Genomic DNA, 22,373 nt, shown 5'->3' with positions numbered 1-22,373 from the left:
ATACTCTCTGATAGAAAATGAAAATTTCTCTTGTTTGTAATACAAAATGGAGGCTGTGACACAATGGAAAAAATATTCATCGTCTGTGAATTCAGAGGACGTGGGTTCAAATATCTGCTTTGACTCTTTATATCTCTCTGACCCTGAGCAAATCAGTTCAGCTCTGTTGGCTTTAATTTCCTTGTTAGCTTACTCGAGGAGGTTTGAATTTTAGAGAGGTTTTGAGGTCTTTGTCAGCTCTAGATCTGTGAGCCTATAATCCTAAAATTGTTTGTTGTAAATATAACCTCTCATTTCTCCCCTTGAAGGCTGTTTTTAAAATCAGGAGTCCTCCTTGAAGACATCAAAATGCCAATACATAATACATTATTCATTATTTTTAGAGAGATAATGCAAAGTATGATAGACTTTTAGAACTGGTTATCAATTTTAAACAATGGCAGAAAAGTTTTGTTTACTATGAGGTAAAATTGATTAAGCCTTTTGTGAATAGTTAACAGAAATATTCACCTTTCTACCTTATAATTTGTATTTATCATAAAATTTTAATTATTGATTTTGTATTCACATAATAAAAATTTCCTTTCTACCTTGTAATTCATATTTATCATAAAAGTATAATTATTGATAATGCATTCTTTTTTGGGGGGTAGGGCAAGGCAATAGGGTGAAGTGACTTGCCAGGGTCACAGAGCTAGTAAGTGTCAAGTGTCTGAGGTCAGATTTGAACTCGGGTCTTCTGAATCCAGGGCTGGTGCTCTATCCAGTGCACCATATAGCTGCCCCCATTGATAATGCATTCTTCTACAAGCTATACAAGACCATTGCTATGTTCAAATTACCTAGATATCTGTGAGAGCAGTTTCTAAGAGAGGTTGGCACATTTCAGTTTTTCTTGTTTTACTCTTCTTGCATAGGGTTAGCACTGAGTCAGAATTCAAAATGTTATAATTGGTAGCTTCCTAGCCTAATTATTTGATTAATTTCTCTAATCCAAATTCTGATTGAAATTCTAGTTTAAAACATTAAACATGACAAGGATAAGGATGTATATTGTTTTAACTATGATTTTTAGTCCTTTAAAATGAAATTTTGAAATTGCCTAATTCTGTTTCCTGCAGCAATAACAAAGATTCTGCTCATTCTCTTTTTCTGTTTGTTTCTTAAGAATACTTTTGTTATCTTAGGAGAAGTTGATTAGTGTGAGAAAGATAAAGATGACAACTGGAGAAACTATAATGAGTAAAAGTTCACTCAAAGAAAAAAGAAACTTAATGAAGTCAGATTGTTTGATGCTACCTGTTTGAGCCATTACAACTTGATCATGGTCCTGTTGCTAGGATTGTTGTGAGGATGAAATAATCAAATGTTCCTAAGTGTGTGACCCTGGGCAAGTCCCTTGACCTCTGTTTGCCTCAGTTTCTTCATCTGTGGGATGGAGATGATAATGGCACGTGCCTCCCAGGATTGATATGGGGATCAAGTGAGATAATAATTGTAAAGTGCCTAGCACTTAGCAAGGGCTGTATAAATATTACCTAATATTATTATTATCGTTGTTATTATTAACATGTAAAGCAATTTGCAAACCTTGAGTTGTTTTTGTTCAGTCGTTTTTCAGTCTTGTCCAACTCTTCATGTCTCCATTTTGAGGTTTTCTTGGCAAAGATATTGGAGTGGTTTGCTATTTCCTTCTGCATTTCATTTTACAGATGAGGAAATTGAGGCATTGTTATAACAAGGTTAAATGATCTGCCCAGGGTCACAGAGCTAGGACACCTCTGAGGCCACATTTGAAATCCAGAAGATGAGGCTTCCTGGCTCTGCCACCAGCACTCTGTGCCACCTAGCTGCCTCGATTACAAACCTTGAAGTCCTATATAAGTTATAGCTATTTTAATTCTTATTGCTGTCATATAAAAATATTGCCCTTTGTCTTAAAATTTTGCTTCAAAATTTTTTGTTGATGCCTTATGTTTTTAATGCTATGGCTTTTCCTGTCAATCTCCCCCTCCCCCATGCTTTTGAGCCCTTCCTGATTACAAATAAAAGGTTAAGCCAAACCAATCTACACAAGCAAGCATGTTATGCATCCTACACAACACTCCATACAACTAATCCCCAAATCTCCATCATTTCAATTCCTGGTCTAGATTGTTAATAACAATCTGTTAGGTGTTCAGCTACTTTTCAGTGCTTTTTAGAAAACTATATACTTCTGCTAAATGACCTACACTTACATGTATTTGTGAACTTAGAGCACATTAGAAGATAGTTGTTATTCCTCTTTTTAAGATAGAGAAACTAATTTTCATTGAACTTTAGCTTTTTTGTCATATTCTTTGGAAATTTTAGCCACCAGGACTATAGAAAGTAAATAAAATTTAAAGAGGCTCTTGGTAGTTTTCTGTGTCACATTCCTTAACATAATATATTTGTTGCCTTAGAATCTGGCTCCTTGTGTCCTAAAACAGTATTGATTCACAGTGAGAGTTAAAATAGGAATTCATGATAATGTAGGAAAGAATAATAGCATATCATTGTTGAAAGTGTATTCATAAATATATATTCTGTATGTCATGATGAATTCAGCAATCTAATACCTTGTTTTTCTAAGTTTCTGTTACACAAAAAGATGTTAAAACATCTCCATTATGAGTCCTATTCTATCCCTACTTAATAGGGTTACACTTGCAATTTTGTGTTTGCTCTCCTAAGACTTACATCAAGAATACAAACACATGCCATTTAAATCATTAGTTGGTTTCAGGTGTTAAGCTAAACAACATTTCTCTAGGATCAGGAAAGAGTCTTGAGGGTACCTCCTCCAGGCCTGTCTGACAACTGTTTTTTTGTTTGGGGTTGTTGTTGGTCTGGCTTTGGGTGTGAGGGTTTCTTTGGGAGTAGAGGAATGTTGGACTTGGCTTTGGGGATGTGTGATGTCATTGTCAAAACAGTGGAGCCTGAGCAAGGAAGAGGGTATGAGGTTCCCCTTAAGAGAACAGCATCTGGGAGAAGTCAATCATCTGAAATAAGGCATCATTTTGCTACTCTCTGTCATACATCTTTGTAGAATATTATCCCTGACTCTGTGCCGAGTTGCCTGACTTCAGCCTGCTTCTTTGTACTTTGTTAACATGTCTTCTTCATTGGCTATTATACCCATGAATTTGAAGTGCTACCTCTTATTTACTTTCTCAGGTCATAGCTTTGCAGCTTCTGGCCACCAAAGAGTTCCTTCTTCATGTCCTGGTGATTTCTTTGAATCATCAGCAGTGTCACCCCTCCTTACTCAATGAAAATTTGAAGTTCTCCATTATTCAGAGTACAGAGAGGCAGGAGGAAAGCCAGCTACCATCCAGAAGGTGTTAGTTTTATGTGACAATAGTTTAGAATTTGCTTATGACAGACTGCCATTAGTATAATGCTTCAATTTTTTTTTAACCAGACATTTAATTTTTTTTGGTTCCAGCTGAGGAAACTGTCAGTGCAATTTGGTACCTTTTCTGCAACTTAACAGTCTTAAAGAGCTGCCTGAAGCAGTGACAGGTTAAACAACTTGGTGACTCCAAGGCTAACTCTTATAATGTATTAATGGTATAATTACAAAACAGTGTTATGTTGTTTTGAGACAGGGTTATGTAGGACTGTGCCCATTTTCATTTATATTGAATATTATTGAGTGTTTAATATGCTTAGTGTGTTCAAGGCAGTGTGCTTGGGTACTATGGTAAATGCAATCAATCATCAGGCTTTTATTCAGATCTTATATTGTGCTAAGCACGGTGCTGTCAGCACTGGGAATTCAAAGAGTAAAATAAAGTAGTCCCTGTCTAACCAGAAGAGGCAATAGGTATATATCTAAGCGTATGTGGACTACGTACAAGGTGATGGATCAGGAAAAGCTTCGTGTGGAAGATGGCGTTTGAGCTTTGCCTGGAAGGAAACTAGGGATTCTGAGGGAAAGAGATGAGGAGGAAGAATATTCCTGGCATGGCGGACAGCTAAGAAAGATGGGACACTGAATGACTTTGTGACTCTGAGGTTGTCTAGAGATGGGAAGTGGAATGTCCTGTGGGAAGAACAGTAAGGCCAGTTTTGCTGGGAAATAGTGTAGGCAGAGGGGAGGAATGTGTAATCATTCTAGAAAGATAGATTGGATCAAGGTTGTGAAAGGCTTTAAATATCTAGCATTATATTTGGAGTTTATATTTGATCCTCAGGTGTCGCTGAAGTTTATTGAGTAGGGGAGATACCTGGTCTTACTTGAGGTTTAGGAAAATCACTTTGGGAGCATACTTAGGATGGTAGAGTGAGAGACCATAGCACCCTACTCTCTCACTACTCTAGTAGTGATTTTAAAAAGAACACCAGACTAAGTAATGATTAGGAACTTTAAGGAGAAGCTACAGTAAGTCCATTTTTCCCACCCATATCTGGGCAGGGATAGCCAGAAGCCAGTAGAAACTAAGGAAGAAGTCCAACCAGAAAAACCTAGCCTGTGAGCATGGCACATGGAAGCCTTCCAGCTCGTGAACCAAGAGCAAACTAGGGAAATCTGTATTCTGCAACTGGATACCTGGGATGGTAGAATGAGAATGTCAGCTCCTGAAGTTTGTACCTTGTCACTCTGACCCAGGATGAGGGTCTGCAACCTGAGTGACTCTGATTCAAAACATTGCAGGTGCAGCTCATTGGGCTAAGCCACCCTTGGGGTCCTTGAAAAATACACCACTCAATATCAGGAGGAAACAATCAATCAGTAAACATTTATTAAGCACCTACTATGTGCCAGACATTGTGCTGAGTGGTGGAAGGATCCCAGATAATACAGTTCAGTAACAAATAAAATGCTGTAATTCCTTCTGGAAATCCTCATAGCATAGAGAAGAATGCCTTTCCTTATCCCTCTTAATTCTAGTCTTCCCTTTGTTTATTGTCTTCAATTTATCCTGCCTGTAGCTTGTTTGTACAGTTTTCATCTTGTCTAACCCATCACACTGTGAGCTTCTTGAGAAGGATTGTCTTTTATCATTCTTTGTAATTCTAGCACTTCGCATAGTATATAGAATGTAGGCAACGTTTAATAAATGTTTATTGGCTGACTGACAAAGTCCCAAATGAAGAAGTAATGCTGGGAAAACACTCTTGATGAAAAAATTTTATAAGTATTAGTGTAAGAAGCCACAGATGCCCCAGACCAAAACCCAGAAGACACTAACTGCACATCATATCTATAAGCAAAGCCCCAAAGAAATTTGAGATGTGCCACTAACTTTAATGGGATTCCTGGAAGTGAAGCAAGAGTTTAAAAGTGATCATGTGAATGAAATTAGCACTCTAAGTCCTTTAACTTTTTAAAAATATTTTGATGGCCAATTTCTTTTGTAATCATATGTATTTTATTTATGTGCATTTAAAAACATTCACTGCCAGAGGGGTCCATTTCACACAAAAAAGTTTAAGAATCCTTTTTTAATCCCTAGAGAAAACATTTGGGAAGGAAAATAAACAGCTTAGTTGAGGAGGTACAAAACTTTATTCAAGTAACAGACTCTCAAAATTAGATTGGACCAAACCAAAATCAGCAGTTACACAAGACAGTAAGAAATAACTAGAACAAAATTGAAAGACTGAAAACCAGAAGAAAATATAAAATATCACCTGTCAAAACAACTGACCTGGAAAACAGGTGAAGGAGAGATAATCTAAGAATCATTAAACTACCTGAAAACTACTGCTCGTCTCCACAAATGCTAGATACTGTCTTTCAAGAAATCACAAATGGAAATTGCCCCCATTCCTTAGAACCATAGGAAATGTGAAAATAGAATCCCCAGTCATTTTCTGAAACTCCAAGGATATTCTCAGGAATATCCTTATAGCCCAAATTCATATTTTTTCAGGTCAAAGAAAAGGTGCTACAAGTAGTCAGAAAGAAAATTCAAACACCATGGAACCACAATCAGGATCCTCCTAGGAAAAAAAAAAAACACTTTAAATTAGAATGGAGAGAGCCTTGAGGCTGAGAGACCAATTTGGAGGCTATTGCAGAAATTAATGAGACAGGCTCCCTGCCCAAATGAATAATAGTTTGATAGATTTAGAGATGGAAAGGATATTGGAGATTCAGTTACCTAATTTAGCCTCTCTGTTTTACAGATAATAAACTGAGGCCTAGAGAATAAGGGACTTGCTCAATGTCACATAGCAAAATTAGGACTCAAACTTGGGTGCTTGAGTACTATTTCCAGTAAACCATATGCACTTCCCTCCTCCCCGTCTTAGAGCTTCCATTAAGCTTTTAAACTATTACAAAAAAGAAAGAAATCTCTACAAATACAATTAACATAGTGTTTATATACAAATATCTTTTTTTCATATGTTAAATAATTTTGAGAAGCTCCTTGCTATAGGGAAACATTTTTAATTTTGATTAAATATATTTTAGATGAAAAAGAAGAAGGCATACTGGGAAGCATTCTCTTACCTAGTTTTCAAATAGCAGTGCTTACCTCTGAAGACCACATTAATCGCAAACATGCTTTTAAGGTAAGGAATGTATTGCATATTTTTTAGGCTCTCTGTTTGCATTTATACTAGAAGAATAAGCTTTTGGGATATATGGTTTTTTGTTTGTTTTAGAAAACTGAGTTATTACAAAGATGTATATTGACTCCTGGATATTTCATAGTATTTAAATACATTATTATAGGAAAATTCAGTTTTCAAAATAACGACTTTAAGATTTTGAAAATGTTAACATCTTAATATGGAAATGTGTTCGTTAAAGAGATTAACTTTGTTCAATCTAAATTCAGAACTCATTACCCAATCAAGTATTTACTTGGCACTAGATTAAAATTTAGAAATAATAATAAAAAGATCATTTTTCATATTAATGGTTTTAATATTTATTTCTTAAAGTTATTTTGTATATTTTGTATCTTCATGATAAGAACAATAATTTATGCTTCAAATTCTCTCCAATGTATTATTTGCTTATTTGGAATTATGAGCTGCTCTTAGCTATCTGAGAAGCCTTTGAGCTGCATACTGCTGCATTTCAAAATGGTAAGTCAGAATTCAACCTTGGTATCATGGACCTATGTTAATTTACTTTATTTCCCAAAAATTCCATTCAAATTTTATTCATGGTAAGATGGATTATGTAGTTGCTATTTTCATTCACAGCTATTTTGTTGAACCCAAAATGAAGAGCTTTAGCAGTTAATCTGATCATTGTAGTAAATAAATAAATAAATAAAATAAGTTAGATCCCCAGACTAATTTGGTGTTTTTGGGTGTTTTTTTTGTTTGACTTTATAAAGTTATAAAAGTATCCAATTAACTGATAAATCTTCCCTTCACTAAACCTTAAGCCTGAAAGGGAAGCAAATCCTAAATATATGGACACCTACATTTATTACCTACATTCCTCATTGAAGGAAATAGTAAACTTCAGTTAGAAGTTAGTGAAAATAAAGATGCATTTTTTTTCCAGTCAAGTTCACAGACCCTTTGAAATAAAACCCTCCGACTTAAGCAGAACTGCTCATGACTGAGGGAAATTGCTTAAGGAAGGGAAGAATGTTAGGAAACGTGGATGTCAATTTACTTTGCCCCTGATTGCTGGATAACCTAGGGTGAGTCATTGTTCTTCGGTAAATAGAGGTGAGGTCCTCAGCTAGCAATAAAAATTGCTAAGGCTGGACTCAGATTAGAACCTGTGTACTTAATTTCTGCTCCCTTTTAACCTACCAGTTTAATTTTATATTGAAAATATCAGAGAAGCAAGTGGGAAATAATGGAAGCAGATGTACTATCTTAAAAGTAACTAAAATTAATTTCCCCGTGAAATAAAAAGGAACTTTCTGTTGCAAAAGACATTTTAAATTAAAAAAATGATAATAAAAGGGAACTAGATGAAGAGCAACTTTTAACTTTTCCCCCCATTTTTCTTTTACTAGATCCTCATGTTTTTATTTTAAATGGCCATGTCATCTCCAATTAGGCCGCCCATCCAAACATGCGGACCTATTATTTCTGCACTGATACAGGGAAGGAAATGGAGTTGTGGATGAAAGCCATGCTAGATGCTGCACTTGTACAGACAGAACCTGTCAAAAGGTAAAGCACTCAGGAGAAATGTCGAAGATTCCCAATCATGTGTCTTCCTCCATTCATTTGAATAGGTGTCCCTGTAATTCTTTTTGCTTCTGTGTGCATGTGTATCTATGTGCAAGTGCTTAATAGCTTTATCATTATCATAGGAAATCTATGTCTCTAGTGGATAAGGATTGGTAGATTTTCTGAAACCTTAGTGCCAGCTTAAAATCCTTCAGCACTCCTCCTGATCTCTTCTCCCATCTTTCCTGTTCAATCATTTTCACCTGTCAGTATACCAGAGATGAGTCCAGACTCCTAATGTTCGAACTTCAATGTTTTTTCTTCTTACAGAATTACCTTTAATTTCAGGTAAGTAAATTTTTAGTTGTTATGAATAAAATTCTACCCAGATATTTTCCATCAAGATAATTTCTTTTAACTCTTTAATCCCGAAAAGGGAATTGGTTTTACTGAATTTAATTTAATTATATGTAAGTAAGGTAAGTTACCTTGCTTAATTTTTGCTGATGGTTTTAGTATCAATTATTATTGTGATAAATCCAAGTAATATTTGTTAATAGACATTTTTCATTAAATTCATGAATTTTAAATTATTTTTCCACATCTTTCTTTTTAGTATATAACAACTTCATAAGCCACCACATAAATATACACAAAGAATATCAGACTATTAAAGAAGTACTTCCTGTCTGATTTCTTTTAAAACTTGAAACTATAATTGACTTTAGTGTACAATTGAGGACTAATAGAAGGAAAATCTGTTTCTTAAGCTCTGTGAGTTAGATAAAATTCTATAGAAAAATATTATTATATCAGCCAAGAAATAATTTGAAGGAAACCCATGATGTGTGTAAATATTTATTGATTTGTCAACAAATAAACATTTATTTAATATTGCTTTATATAACAAATGTGTTAAGTATAAAATAATTTAGCCAGCATTTGTTAATTTCCTACTACTTGTACAAGGCACTAGATTAGATACTAGTAATACAAAGGTGAAAAATAACCTTCCTGTCTTTAAGTCTATATTATAGTGTTGGAGGTGGTAATTAAGACATATACATAAAAAGTATAATATAATATAGATTGTGATAAGAGCGAAGAGGTGTTCTACACAGATTAAGAAATGTGTGAGGAAGGAATTACAATATTTTTAGCTGGGAGGGTGAGAGAATGTTCATGAAAGAAATGGTACATAATTAATCTGGACCACGAAGGAAGAAGATTTCAACAGGGACAACATAGAGGAATATATGGCGGGCATGATGCTCATCTTCATGGGGAAGGGCAAGATTGTGTAATTAAGAAATAGCTAAGAATCTTGCCTATAGGGCAAGAAAAGGAGCAGAATTTAAATCAAGATCAAAAGGTATCATGGCCATCCTTGTTTGCCAGGTTGAATAGTTTGCAGACAGTGAGAAGCTTCTAAAGGTTTTTTTTAGCAGGGGGATTAATATGGTTTGGCCTAAGGATTAGGGAATAAATCTGGTCACATTATGCAGTTTAATCTAGAGAGAAAAGTAGTGGGAAGCAAGGATACCAGGTAGAGCACAATAATTATTTATTTGAAACAGTTCGGGGTAGGGTGGGGTAGCTAGGTGGCATAGTGAATAGAGCACCAGCCCTGGAGTCAGGAGGACCTGAGTTCAAATCCGGGTCTCAGATCAGACACTTAACACTTATTAGCTGTGTGACCCTGGCCAAGTCACTTAACCCCAACTGCCTCACCCCCTAAAAAAAAAACAAAACAAAACCATTCTTAGTTTTCCTGTGTAAATAATTTCAAGTTCTAGCTGGGTTTCATCCTTACCCAGCATTATACAACCCATCCTTACTTTGGTTACTGTGATAATAACTAAGTTCAATTTTAAATTAGAGTTTACATTTTAATATTTTTTGTTTGTTTTAGTGTCTTTGTTTCACTTGATTTTAAAAATAAGTTGGTATATGTGACTTTTGTGATACTAGTATTAGTTATGTTATAAAGATTCATAAAATTATATAGTACAGGGAAATAGGACAGATATTCAATTAAATATTCGAGATTGATACAAGACATTTTCTAACTCGCAATTTTAAAGACGCATAACCACTTAAGAAAATAATATTCAAGAAGAAAGTTAGCTTGCTTGCCAGTATAAATGCTACCCTGAATTTTTGTAATATCACACTTCTAATTTGTTTATAAAAATATCATTTTCTGCCACAGCACCATATAAATACCCTGACATTAAAGAGGCCTAAACTCTTTTGCCACTAAGCATAATGGAATTTGAAAAGCCATATGGCATAAATTGAACACTTTAAAGTTAAAAAAATATACTTAGTACCTAATAGAAGAAAACTACGCTTAAGTAGTAATCTGCTATACTTAGCATCTGCTAAAAGAAGGAAACTTTGGCGTAAAATAGATATCACCACGGTCAAAGTTTTCAGTCTAAAAACCAAAGGCTTTTAAGTAATAATTAATTTTAAATAATTAATGAATAGTTCTAAGTAATTTTCAAGAATATGAATTGAAGGGGAAAAAAAAACATGAAATGACGTTAGATGACAAATGGATGATTATTCTGTAGTGGGCAGTGGGCAGTTGGAGGGGGGAGGCTTGCAAAATCTCCGTTAGTAAATTGAACCATTTTCCGGGATGTTACTTTTCCAGAAACTGCCAAATAAACACAACCCTTTTGCCACATGTTAATGTCATTTCCCTTTGTTTTATTTTCTTTGGAAATTAAAAATTCTGTAAACAATCCCATAGTTTTGTTTCATCTTTTCTCACTAGTCTCAGTCCAACTTTTTTTTTTTAATCATTTTTGTTACTTCAATACATTTCTCATCTAGGTTCTCTATATATATGTGAAATTGGGTATAACATTCTAACGGTCTTACCAGTCCTTATTGTAATAAAAGCATTCCTGTGTTTCTCACTAATATCCCAGTACATGCTTATATTTTAATATTACTGCGTTTATGCAAATTTGTTATCTACTGTGATTCTCCTCTCCTCTCTCCCATGGATACTCCCCACCACCACCATTTATAACCACATATCTATTAATCTGATATATTAGTAAAAGTGATTTTAGTTGTTTTTATTCCTAGAGTGTATCTCAGGAAAAAATAATGATGATGATTTATATTTATATAGCACTTAAGGTTTTGTTAAGTGCATCACATAAATTATTTCATTTGACCCTCACTTCAGCTGGTTATTGTTGTATCTGTTTTGACTAAATCACCTATAATTTTTTTTTGTTTGTTTCAGGGTGGATAAGATAACGTCTGAAAAGGCACCAACTAGAGAGGTCAATAATATTTCCAACCATAGGGTGTTAATTAAGCCAGAGACACAGAGCAGCCAGAAAAAGAAAGAAGTAAGAAGAAATGAAGAAAAAAGGGCCTTAGAAGCTGAAAAATATGGATTTCAGAAGGATGGTCAAGATAGACCTTTAACAAAAATTAACAGTGTAAAATTGAATTCTCTGCCTTCGGAATATGAGAGTTTAACAGCCAACACGAATCAGCCTGGACGTTACCGGCCAGCTCAAACCAATGGTTCAGAAACTAAAGCAATCAATGTTAGCCTTGCAGACCTTAGAAGTGGAAGTCATCATAGTACTGTGCCAGTTCATATCGAATCTGATCGAGTTATACAAAGAACTAATTCAATGTTGCAACTGGAGCAGTGGATTAAGATCCAGAAGGGGAAGGGTCATGAGGAGGAGACCCGGGGGTAAGTTTCCTACTGTTATGTTTTTATGACTCCTCTGTTTAGTCAGATAGTTTTTATTGTGGCAAGATTTTTTGCTAAAATCTATAAATACGTAAAATTATATACATAACTGACAATCCAAGCTCTAATCACCTCATGATCTATTATAATAGTTTTCTCTCCCTACTTGCAGTCTCTGTCTGTTCTGATTCATTTTCCACATTTCTAAATCACAGATCTGACCATATCACTCTCCCCCTTTCAAGACATTTTGGTGGTTCCCCAGTGCAGGATGTAATATAAACTCATCTATTTCTTATTTAAGCTCATCTGTTTTCTTATTTAAAACACTTTATAATCTAGCATCAGCCTACCTTTCTAGATTTATTATACATTAGTTACTCTCACACATTCTAGGCAGACTGCCCTAACTGCTGTTTTCAGTACGTGATGTCATTTTCCTTCTCACCTTTGCACAAGCTGATTCCCCTGTGCAATACTGTCTCTTCCTCACCTTTGTCTCCAACATCAGTCCCTTTTTCTCCTCTTCACGTGGTATCCTCTAATTCAGGCCTTTATAACCTTGCCTCAGGACTAATATCATAGCCTAACTGATAAAGAAGAGAGAGACATGTTGTTTGGTAGTTTTCAGTTGTGTCTCACTCTTCAGGACTCCATTTGGAGTTTTCTTGGCAAAGTTACTGAAGTAGTTTGCGTTTCCTTCTCCAGCTCATTTTACAGACAAAGAAACTAAAGCAGACAGGGTTAAATGACTTGCCCCCCAGCATTCTATCCACTGCCCCACCTAGCTACCTCAGTCTAGAACCAGACAAACCAAGCCATCTTCCATACAACTGCCGAAGTGGTATTCGTAAAGCACAAGACTGGTCCTATAACTCCCTGGTTCAAGTAGCACAGTGACTTCTTGCTTCTGTGCACACCCCTATTTGGAATTAAAAACCCTTCACAACCTTGCTAATGCCTATTTTCCCTTACTTATTTCACATTACTCTCTCTCATTCACTCTAGGTGTCAGGCAGACTAGCCTACTTGGTTTTCCCAGTACACAACATTTTATGTACCATCTATGTGCCTTTGTACAAGCTGGCCCCCATAACTTGAAAACTCTTACTTTTGCCCTCTGGTTCTTGGAATCTATATCACTTCATGGCTCAGCTCAGGTGCCACCTTCTATACAAGACCTTTTTATCCTCTTTAGTGCTTTCTTTTCTCCTACTGTTATTGCTTTATATCTGTTTTGTGCGTACTTTGTATTTGTTTATCTGTGTCATGTTTGTTACTTTGTATAGGTGCTTAATAAATGATTATTGAATTGGATTGTAGATTCAGAACTGGAAGGAACCTTATAAATTTCATCCATTCCCTTCATTTTACCCATGAAAAAATTAAGTCACAGAGAAGTTAAATGAATTTCCTAGTGACACAGCTGGTAAAAGTCTGAGGCAGAATTTCAATTCAGATCTTACTGACTCAAGTCCAGCATCCTATTATATTTTACCCACTTCACAAAAGAATTGTATAGATTGTGAGAGACTTTAAATGCTAGTCTGAGGAGTTTGTATTTTAGCCTACCCACAGCACAAAGTTGCTGAAGTTATTTGCCCAAAGCAATAACGTGGTCAGATCTCCATTTTTGGAAGATTATTTGTACACCTTTGTGGAGTATAAATTGGAGAAGACAGAGACAGGAAGTAGGAGAACCAATTAGGATGCTATTAATATAGCAAGGGTGACTAGTGATGAGGACCTGAAAAAAAGAGATAGATTCAGGAGGTGCCATTAACCTCAATACTCTCCAAGTCGGTTTGCCCTCTAGCTTCCTTCAAAGCTTATGTGAAGTGCCAACCTACATGATCTCCTATCCCTATGGCTTATCTTCCCCATCCCTCCCCTAATTTTTTTTTATTTTGTACATAATTTGCATTTACTTATTTGTGTACATGCTTTTTTTATCCAAAAGAACGTACATACCTTAAGGCCAAGAAATAATTCATTTTGTCTTTTTATCCCTAGCATCTAGCATGGTGCCCCACACAAAGTAGGTGCTTCATAATTACTGGTTGAGCACAAATCTCCTCTTTGTATATTTAGTTTAGTCCAGTTGCTTTTCTCATCTTTATTTTACTCAGTACCATTTCTACTTTCTCTAGAATTACATCCAGTACTATGATGTTTGAGACCAAAAGTTCTGGTTCCACTATCTTTGGTGGTATGAAGAGTTTATTATAATAATCTTTGGAAAGGTTGACCATCTGGTTTTGTTTTTGTTTTGTTTGGGGGGGAGGCAGTATATTTTGTCCCCTTTCATTTTTCATCTTTAAATATGCTTAAATGACTTCACTTACATCTCTCTCTTCCTTTTGTAACATACTACCAAGTTGTTTTCCAGTTTTGGGTGGACTAATTCACAGTTCTACCAGCAATCTGTTTTCAGCATTCAGCAATATGTCTTTCAGCATGCTTGTCTTTCAGTATTCAATGTTTATATATTTTGTCATCTTTCCCAATTTGCTGGGTGTGAGGAGAAAACACAAATTTATTTTAATTTCTGTTTTTTCTTATTCTTAATGATTTGATACATGTTTTCATATGGTTATTTGTACTATGCAATTCTTTTTGGGCTTTTTTTTTTTTGGTGAGGCAGTCGGGGTTAAGTAACTTGCCCAGGGTTACACAGCTAGTAGGTGTCAAATGTCCAATCTGAGAAAAGATTTGAACTCGGGTCCTCCTGACTCCAAAGCTAGAGCTACCTAACTGCCCCTTATGCAGTTCTTTTTGAAAATATTTTGTTCAGGGTGGAGCCAAGATGGCGGAGTGAAAGCAGTAGCTTGCTTGAGCTCTCCTCCAAACCCCTACAAATACTCATAAAAAATGTCTCTAAACAAATTCTGAAGCAGCAGAACCCACAAAAAGACAGAGTGAAACAAATTTCCAGCCCAAGACAACCTGGATGATTGATCAGAAAGGTGTATCGTGCCGCGCTGGGAGTGCAGCGCGGCGTGGGTGGGCAGGCCGCAGCAAACCTGGAGCAGGCCTCAGAGGACTGAATCTGTGGCAGCTGAGGAGGTTTCCAGACTCCTCAATCCACCAATGCCAAAGACAACTCAGAAGGTCAGTGGGAAAAGTCTGTCTGTCGGTGCTGAGAAAGGAAGGCGGGGTCTCAGCTCCATTCCCCAAGAGCGTGGCCCTGGGGGCGGCAGAGACTGAGGGGGAATCCAGTGGCTGATCAGAGAGGGATTACAGGGATCTCTTTGCCAGTGCTGAGGCAGGAATCTCTTGTTTTACCCATGTTTGCATCTGGGTCACAATTCTGGGCAGCGGTTCTGGGATCAGGAGGAGTGCTGGCTTGATAGAGCTTGTAGTGGCTATGGAGAGGAACCCCTCTTCACAGTTACAGGAAAGAAAGGAGTACTTGTAGTCACAGGCCAGGAAAGGAGTAAACACCTTGCCCCTTATCATACCACCGTGGAAGAACTGAAAATGTACAGGTCCCTACAAGTATCTCTGAAAACAGCTGTACAAACCCGAAGCTTGGGACAGTACATTCTCCACATTGGAAGCAGATTTGTACCTTAACAAACAGTTTAAAACTCAAGTAATTGGCCGGGATCATGAGCAAGCAGCGCAAAAAGAGTCAGACTGTATTATCTTACTTAGGTGAAAAGGAAGATCAAAATATACAACCAGAAGAAGACAACAAAGTCAAAGGTCCTACATCCAAAGCCTCCAAGAAAAATATGAATCAGTCCCAGGCCTTGGAAGAGCTCAAAAGGGATTTTGAGAAGCAAGTAAGGGAAGTAGAGGAAAACTGAGAGTGATGCAAGAAAATCACAAAAAGCAAGTCAACAGCTTGCTAAAGGAGACCCAAAAAAATACTGAAGAAAATAACACCTTAAAAAATAGCCTAACCCAAATGGCAAAAGAGGTCCAAAAAGCCAATGAGGAGAAGAATGCCCTAAAAAGCAAAATTGGCCAAATATAAAGGGAAGTCCAAAAGCTTACTGAAGAAAATACTTCCTTAAAAATTAGAAGAGAGCAATTGGAAGATAGTGACTTTATGAGAAATCAAGGCACTGTAAACCAAATCCAAAAGAATGAAAAATTAGAAAACAGTGTAAAATATCTCACTGGAAAAACAACTGACCTAGAAAATAGATCCAGAAAAAAAAATAGATCCAGGAGAGAGAATTTAAAAATTATTCGACTACCTGAAAGCCATGATCAAAAAAAGAGCCTAGACATCATCTTTCAAGAAATTATCAAGGAAAACTGCCCTGATATAGTAGAACCAGAGGGCAAAATAGAAATGGAAAGAATCCACAGATCTCCTCCTGAAAGAGATCCCCAAAGGAAAACTCCTAGGAATATTGTAGCCAAATTCTAGAGTTCCCAGGTCAAGGAGAAAATATTACAAGCTGCCAGAAGGAAACAGTTCAAGTACTGTGGAAACACAATCAAGATAACACAAGATTTAGCAGCTTCTACATTAAAGGACCGCAGGGCATAGAATATAATATTCCGGAGGGCAAAGGAGATAGGATTACAACCAAGAATCACCTACCCAGCAAAACTGAGTATAATCTTTCAGGGGAAAAAATGGTCATTCAGTGAAATAGAGGACTTTCAAGCATTCTTGATGAAAAGACCAGAGCTGAATAGAAAATGTCACTTTTAAATACAGGACTCAAGTGGAACATGAAGAGGTAAACAGGAAAGAGAAATCATAAGAGACTTATTAAGATTGAACTGTTTACATTCCTGCATGGAAAGATGATCTTTATAACTCATGAGACCTTTGTCAGTATTAGTGTAGTGGGAGGAAAAAAATTATATGTATATGTAGATAGATAGATAGATAGATAGATAGAGGGCACAGGGTGAGCTGAAGATTAAGGGGTCATATCTGGAGAATAAAATTAAGGGATGAGAGAGGATTATACTCGGAGAAGAAGAAAGGGAGAGGTAGAATGGGGCAAATTATCTCACAAAAAAAACAGAAAAGAAAAGTCTCTTACAGTGGAGGGAAAATGGGGGAAGGTGAGAGGGAATGAGTGAATCTTATTCTCGTAGGATTTGGCTTAGGGAGGGAATAACATACACATTCAATTGGGTATGGAAATCTGTCTTACCCTACAGGAAAATAGGGGGAGAAGGGGACAAGAGAGCAGGGGGTTGATAGAGAGGAGGGCACATTGGGAAAGGGCGTAATCGGAAGTAAATACTTCTGAGGAGGGACAGAGTCAAAAGAAAGAATAGAATAAATGGGAGGGCAGGATAGGATTAAGGCAAATAGAGTTAGTTTTTCATAACATGTCTGCCACGGACGTGTTTTGCATAACTGCACATGTACAACCTATATTGAGTTGCTTGCCTTTTCAATGAGAGTAGGTGGGGAGGGAGGAAGAGAGAAAATTTGAAACCTAAAGTTTTAAAAACATGTGTTTAAAAAAAATGTTTTTACATGCTACTGGGAAATAAGAAATATAGGAAATGGGTACAGAAGTCTATCCTGCCCTACAGGAAAATAGAAGGGGATAAGAGAAGACAGACTAGGGGAAGGGATATTCAGAATGCATGCCATCTTGGGGTGTGGGGAGGGGGGAGATGGAGTGAAAATTGGAAACTCAAAAACTTGTGGAAGTGAATGATGAAAACTAAAAATAAATAAAGTTATATTAAAAAAATATATATTTTGTTCACATCCTTTGACCATTTGTGTATTTGGGAGTAGCTCTTGGTATTATGCATTTTTGCCAATATTTTGTATATATTGCATATTATTTTTTAAAATAGGAGATATTGTATCTAAATACTTTCCCACTCTATAGTTTCTCTTCTAATTCTGTTGGTTTTGTGTTTTATTTCTAATTCATTAATTTGTATAAAAACTTTAAGAATTTCATTTTTTTTAATGATTTCTTGTATCTCTTATTTGGTTAAGAATTTTTTCGCAGACAAAGCTGTAAAATATACCTTATCCTATTTTCCTTTGCTTACTCTTTTTTCCTTTTTTAAATATAAAGATTGCTGTGTCATTTGGAGCATATTGTGGTATGTGGTATACGTTATTGATATTAAGCCTAGTTTCTACCAAACTGCTTTCCAGTTTTCAAGTTCTTGCAAAAAGGGAATCTTTCTCACTGTAATTTATGTTCTTGGATTTGTTAAGCACTGGGCTATTTTTTTCAGTTGCATCCTTTTCCCATTTATTTGGTCTTTTCTATTAATATTCTTTACTGTTTCTAGTCAAGTGCTAAATACTTTTCATGACTACTGCTTTATAATGTAGTTTAAGATCTAGTAATGCTATACCTCCTTTATTTGTACTTTTTGTTATTTCCTTGATGAACTTTGTGATCTTCTAAAAGAATCTTGTTTCTTTTTTGTCTTATTTCTAAAAAAAAATCCCTTTAGTAATTTAATATACCACTAGCATAGGTAGCATTATCATTTTTTATATTAGTGTGGCTTACTTATGAACAGTAATATCTCTAATACTGTAATTGTTGTATCTGTAGAAATCTTGTGTTTGTTGTTAAGTTAATTTCCAGATATTTTATAAATTTTGTGGCTTTATTTAAAGGAATTTCTGTTATCTCTTTCTGAGCTTTATTAGAAATACATAGAAAAATGATAAATTTTTTATGAATTGCTACATGGTTGTATCTACTATTATCCGACTAGTTTCTTTGCTGATTGCCTGAGGTTCTCCTATTACACCATCATGCCATCCAAATATAGATATTTTTCTGTCTCCTTTTTTGCTAGTGGTAATACCATTGATATTGTTTTCCTATATTATTGTTATAGCTAGCATTTCTAGAACTATGTCAAATAATAATAGGAGGCGAAAGCTTTGCTTTATCCTTGTTTGTACAGGGAACACTTCTAGTGTTTCTCCATCATAATTGGTGCTAACTCCATTTTAAATATAGGCTTTTGATCATATTGAAAAAGGGCCCTTCTATGCTCTGTCCTTCTGAGGATTTTTAGCATAAATAAGTGCTGTGTTTTGTCGTTTTTTTATATTGAAATTTGTTTTGTTTTGTTTTTATGGCTATATTGTTTTCTTTATGTTGAACCATCTTAGTAATGATATGGATCCAACTTAGTCATAGTGTAATATTTTCTAGATATCTTTAACCCTGGTTTTCCCTCTACTGCTTCTTTTTGTCTTGAGGCAATGCTGATGATGATCTTCCAAATCTATTAAACCATTATTGCCCTGGATGCCAAATTTCTTCACTTGGCAAGTAAGTCAGGTGTTTTCTGACTAATCAATATTAAAGGCTCTTTTAGATGTCTGGTATGGCAGTTGAATTTATATTTGAGTCCAGAATTAGTGTAGAAGTCCTTTCTTCTCTCCATTTCCCAACTTTCAGTATGAATAACTTACTTAACTAGGCCAAATTGAAGTTCTTTTATAGTTGTATGCCATATCTTTTTCACTTGTTTACTTTTTCCAGTTTGTATTAGTTTTGTTCTTTGCTCTGATGGTCTGATTATACACAAATAGCTGATTTAGGAATGAATCCCTTATGAGTAACAAATTGTTTCCTTAGAAAAATATCTCCTAAGTTCTCAGTCCCTTTTACCAACTGCCTATTGGATATTTCTAACTCTATATAATATTTTGTTATTGTTTAGTTATTTCTCGGTCACGCCCAACCCCTTTTTGGGGTTTTCTTGGCAAAGATACTGGAGTGGTTTGCCATTTCCTTCTCTAGCTCATTTTACAGATGAGGAACTGAGGCAAACAGGGTTAAGTGACTTGCCGAGGGTCACACAACTATCTAAGGCCCTGAGATACACAAGCTGTCTAAGGCCAGATTTGAACTCGTCAAGATTAGTCTTCCCGATTCCAAGACCAGTGCTCTATCCTGTGCCACCCACCTGCCCCTGTAGATATACTATAGGCATCTCAAACTGAATAAGTCCAAATGGAACTCATTATTTGTCCCTCAAAATTCACCTCCTTCCTAACTTTCTAATTCCTAATGAGGTCGTCATCATCATCATTCTTCTAGTCCTACAAGTTTACAGTCTTAGTTGGAGTAAATGTAGCAAACATGATTGATCTTATAGTGTGCCGGGCAGTGTATGAACACTATGAATACAAAGATAAAAAAGGAAATTTTCCCTGCCCTTTCTTTTAATTTGGGGGTTGGTGGTAATTCGGAACCAATTTCACTGCACTTTCAGTGGTCCAAATCAGCTGTGGTAAGGGAATTCCTTCTTTTAGTAGAAATCAGCCTCTGCTCTATAATTTACACCTAAAAGAATGATGGTGTAACTGAGAGTTTCAGTGACTAGCCCGTGTTAACACTGCCAGTGTGTCTTAAAAGTAGTGCTGATTTCAAAATCAATTTTTTTCCATTATGCCACACTGCCTTTTAGGGCTGGGTAGCATTTACATGTGTGCATTAAAGTTAAAACAAAACATGTTTGTATGTGAATCCATGCCTCTGGTTTGTTTTAATCTGTACTACTTTGATGATGAGGGTCAAGCATTGTTTTAATGATTTAACAATTTGTATTTCATTTTTTGAAAATTGTTTCTTTACATGCTTTGAACTTTTGACTGTGGAATGAGAATTACCATGGTTACTTTTCAACTATTTTTATATCAAATCTAAGCCATCCTTCATATATCCTGTAAATATTTTGCTTGATCTATTATTGTTTTTCTTTTCATAATATTGTTTTTTGTTGTATAATTTTTAAAAATTTCCATGAAGTTAATACTGTTGTTACGTCTCTCTCATGGAATCTTGTATGAGTTTAACAGGTGGATAAGAAAAACCTTCTTGGATGAAGACATTCAAAATAGAATTTTGCACTAATGAAGCCGGTGCATTCTTTTAGTCAGCAAATGAATGATAAGCACAGTTGACCCTCTGTACTTTTCAGTCAGTTGTGAACCTAAAGATATGGTTTTCTGTCAAATAAGGTTTATAAAAGCTTGTCTACTCGCTTCTTGGTTTTTCATCAGGGATAACAGGACCTCTGAAATGTGTGTATTCTCATGAAGATTTTGGAGCCCAGAAAAAATTGATTGTATGCACTGATAGTTAAACGTATTTTCTCTGTCACCTCCTCTTTGTTGTGTTGCGGTAATTATTTAAATAGTTCTATGTGGTAATTATATAAATAATTCTCCCAGTTCTTCTCACTTCATTCTGCATCATTTTATACTAATCTTTCTGATTTTCTTATAACTTTTCCCTCTTGTCATGTCATACAGTACAAATATTCCATTATATTAATATGCCATAATTTTTTTAGTCACTTTCCAGTTGATGAACGCTGACTTTGATTCTAGATTTTTGCTACAAGGAGAAAATACTCTAGATATTTTTGTACATATGGATAATTTCACTTTCTTTTTATATAATTTTTGTGGTCTGAAATGGTATTATGTCAAAGGTTATGCATAGTTTAATGACATTTGGGGTATAGTTTCAAATTACTTTCCAGTGTGATTGTGCTCTACCAACAGTGCATATTGATGATAGACAGTGGGCATTAGTATGCCTATTCTCCCACAATCCTTCCAATACCATCAGAAAAACTTACTCCAAAGATTTTTTTTTGCCCCAGTTAACCATTTCCTTTCTAAATCTAACTGCTTTGCTTTTCTGCAAAACCTTTTCAATATATAATCAAAATTACCCAAATTATTGCCTGTGATCCTCTCTGTCCTTTTTTTGATCAAGATCGCTTCTCCTTTCCGTAACTATAGGAGGTAACTACTTCACACTTCCACTAATGGGTTTGACCTTTTATGTCTAGGTTATATATTCATTTAGAACTTATTGTGGTCATGTAGTGTGAGTTCTTGATCTGGACCTAATTTCTGCCAGATTGTTTCTCAGCTTTCATCAGATAGTCTGTGTTTCGGAAGTATGGACTCTTTGGATTTATTGAATACTATCTTACTGTGTTCATTTGCTTTTGTATTTTGTGTTCTTGATCTCTCCCTCTGACCTACTTTTCTCATTTGTAACCAAATAGTTACAGATAGTTTTGATGATTACTGCTTTTAGTATGTAGCTTGAGACCTGGTAGTGACAGGCCACCCAGCTTACTTCATTATTTTGTTATCCTTTTATTCCAGTTCACAAAATAGTCCTGGTAGTTTGATTGGTATGGCAATGAGTTTATAAATTAATTTAGATAGTCCCATAATTTTTGTTATATTAGCATGGTCCAGCTATGACTAGTTATTTCCTTTGTACCTGTTTTTGCTGGACTTTGTTGGTAATGTACTGAAAGACTGATTTTTGTGAGTATATACTGCTACTTTACTGTGTTACTGTTTCTAGTAATTTTTTATTGAATTTCTAGGGAAGGCTGAGAAAAACAACCTATTATCTGCAAAAAGCAATAATTTTGTTTCTTCTTTGCCTATTCTCATTCTCTCACCTTCTTTTGTTTGTATATTGCTATAGTTGGCATTTCCAGAACTATGCCAAATAATATTGCTATAAATATCAGACCCATGTTT

At 35.5% G+C, this 22,373-nt stretch overlaps 1 protein-coding gene across 34 annotated transcripts in view; it reads left to right on the top strand.

The window, feature by feature from the left end:
- The window catches only part of PLEKHA5 (pleckstrin homology domain containing A5), a 191,290-nt gene that overhangs the window by 100,537 nt on the left and 68,380 nt on the right, over nt 1-22,373 (top strand). For 18 of the 34 annotated variants that reach the window (XM_020994191.2, XM_020994188.2, XM_020994184.2 and 15 more), the window contains 4 exons: nt 6,452-6,552; nt 8,015-8,130; nt 8,461-8,478; nt 11,399-11,866. In XM_020994191.2, coding sequence (XP_020849850.1) covers nt 6,452-6,552; nt 8,015-8,130; nt 8,461-8,478; nt 11,399-11,866 — 703 coding nt within the window. Of the gene's footprint in view, nt 1-6,451; nt 6,553-6,970; nt 7,075-7,504; nt 7,647-7,970; nt 8,131-8,460; nt 8,479-11,398; nt 11,867-22,373 lie in introns of those variants that run through there. The other 16 variants (XM_078155326.1, XM_078155328.1, XM_078155297.1 and 13 more) reach the window with 3 other exon arrangements.

The sequence above is a fragment of the Phascolarctos cinereus genome, unplaced genomic scaffold (genome assembly GCF_003287225.1).
Source record: "Phascolarctos cinereus isolate Bilbo 61053 unplaced genomic scaffold, phaCin_HiC Scaffold_1;HRSCAF=81, whole genome shotgun sequence".
Classification (NCBI taxonomy): Eukaryota; Metazoa; Chordata; class Mammalia; order Diprotodontia; family Phascolarctidae; genus Phascolarctos; species Phascolarctos cinereus.
The sequence above is the reverse complement of the archived record's forward strand: the minus strand, read 5'-3'. Positions and strand labels throughout refer to the sequence as shown.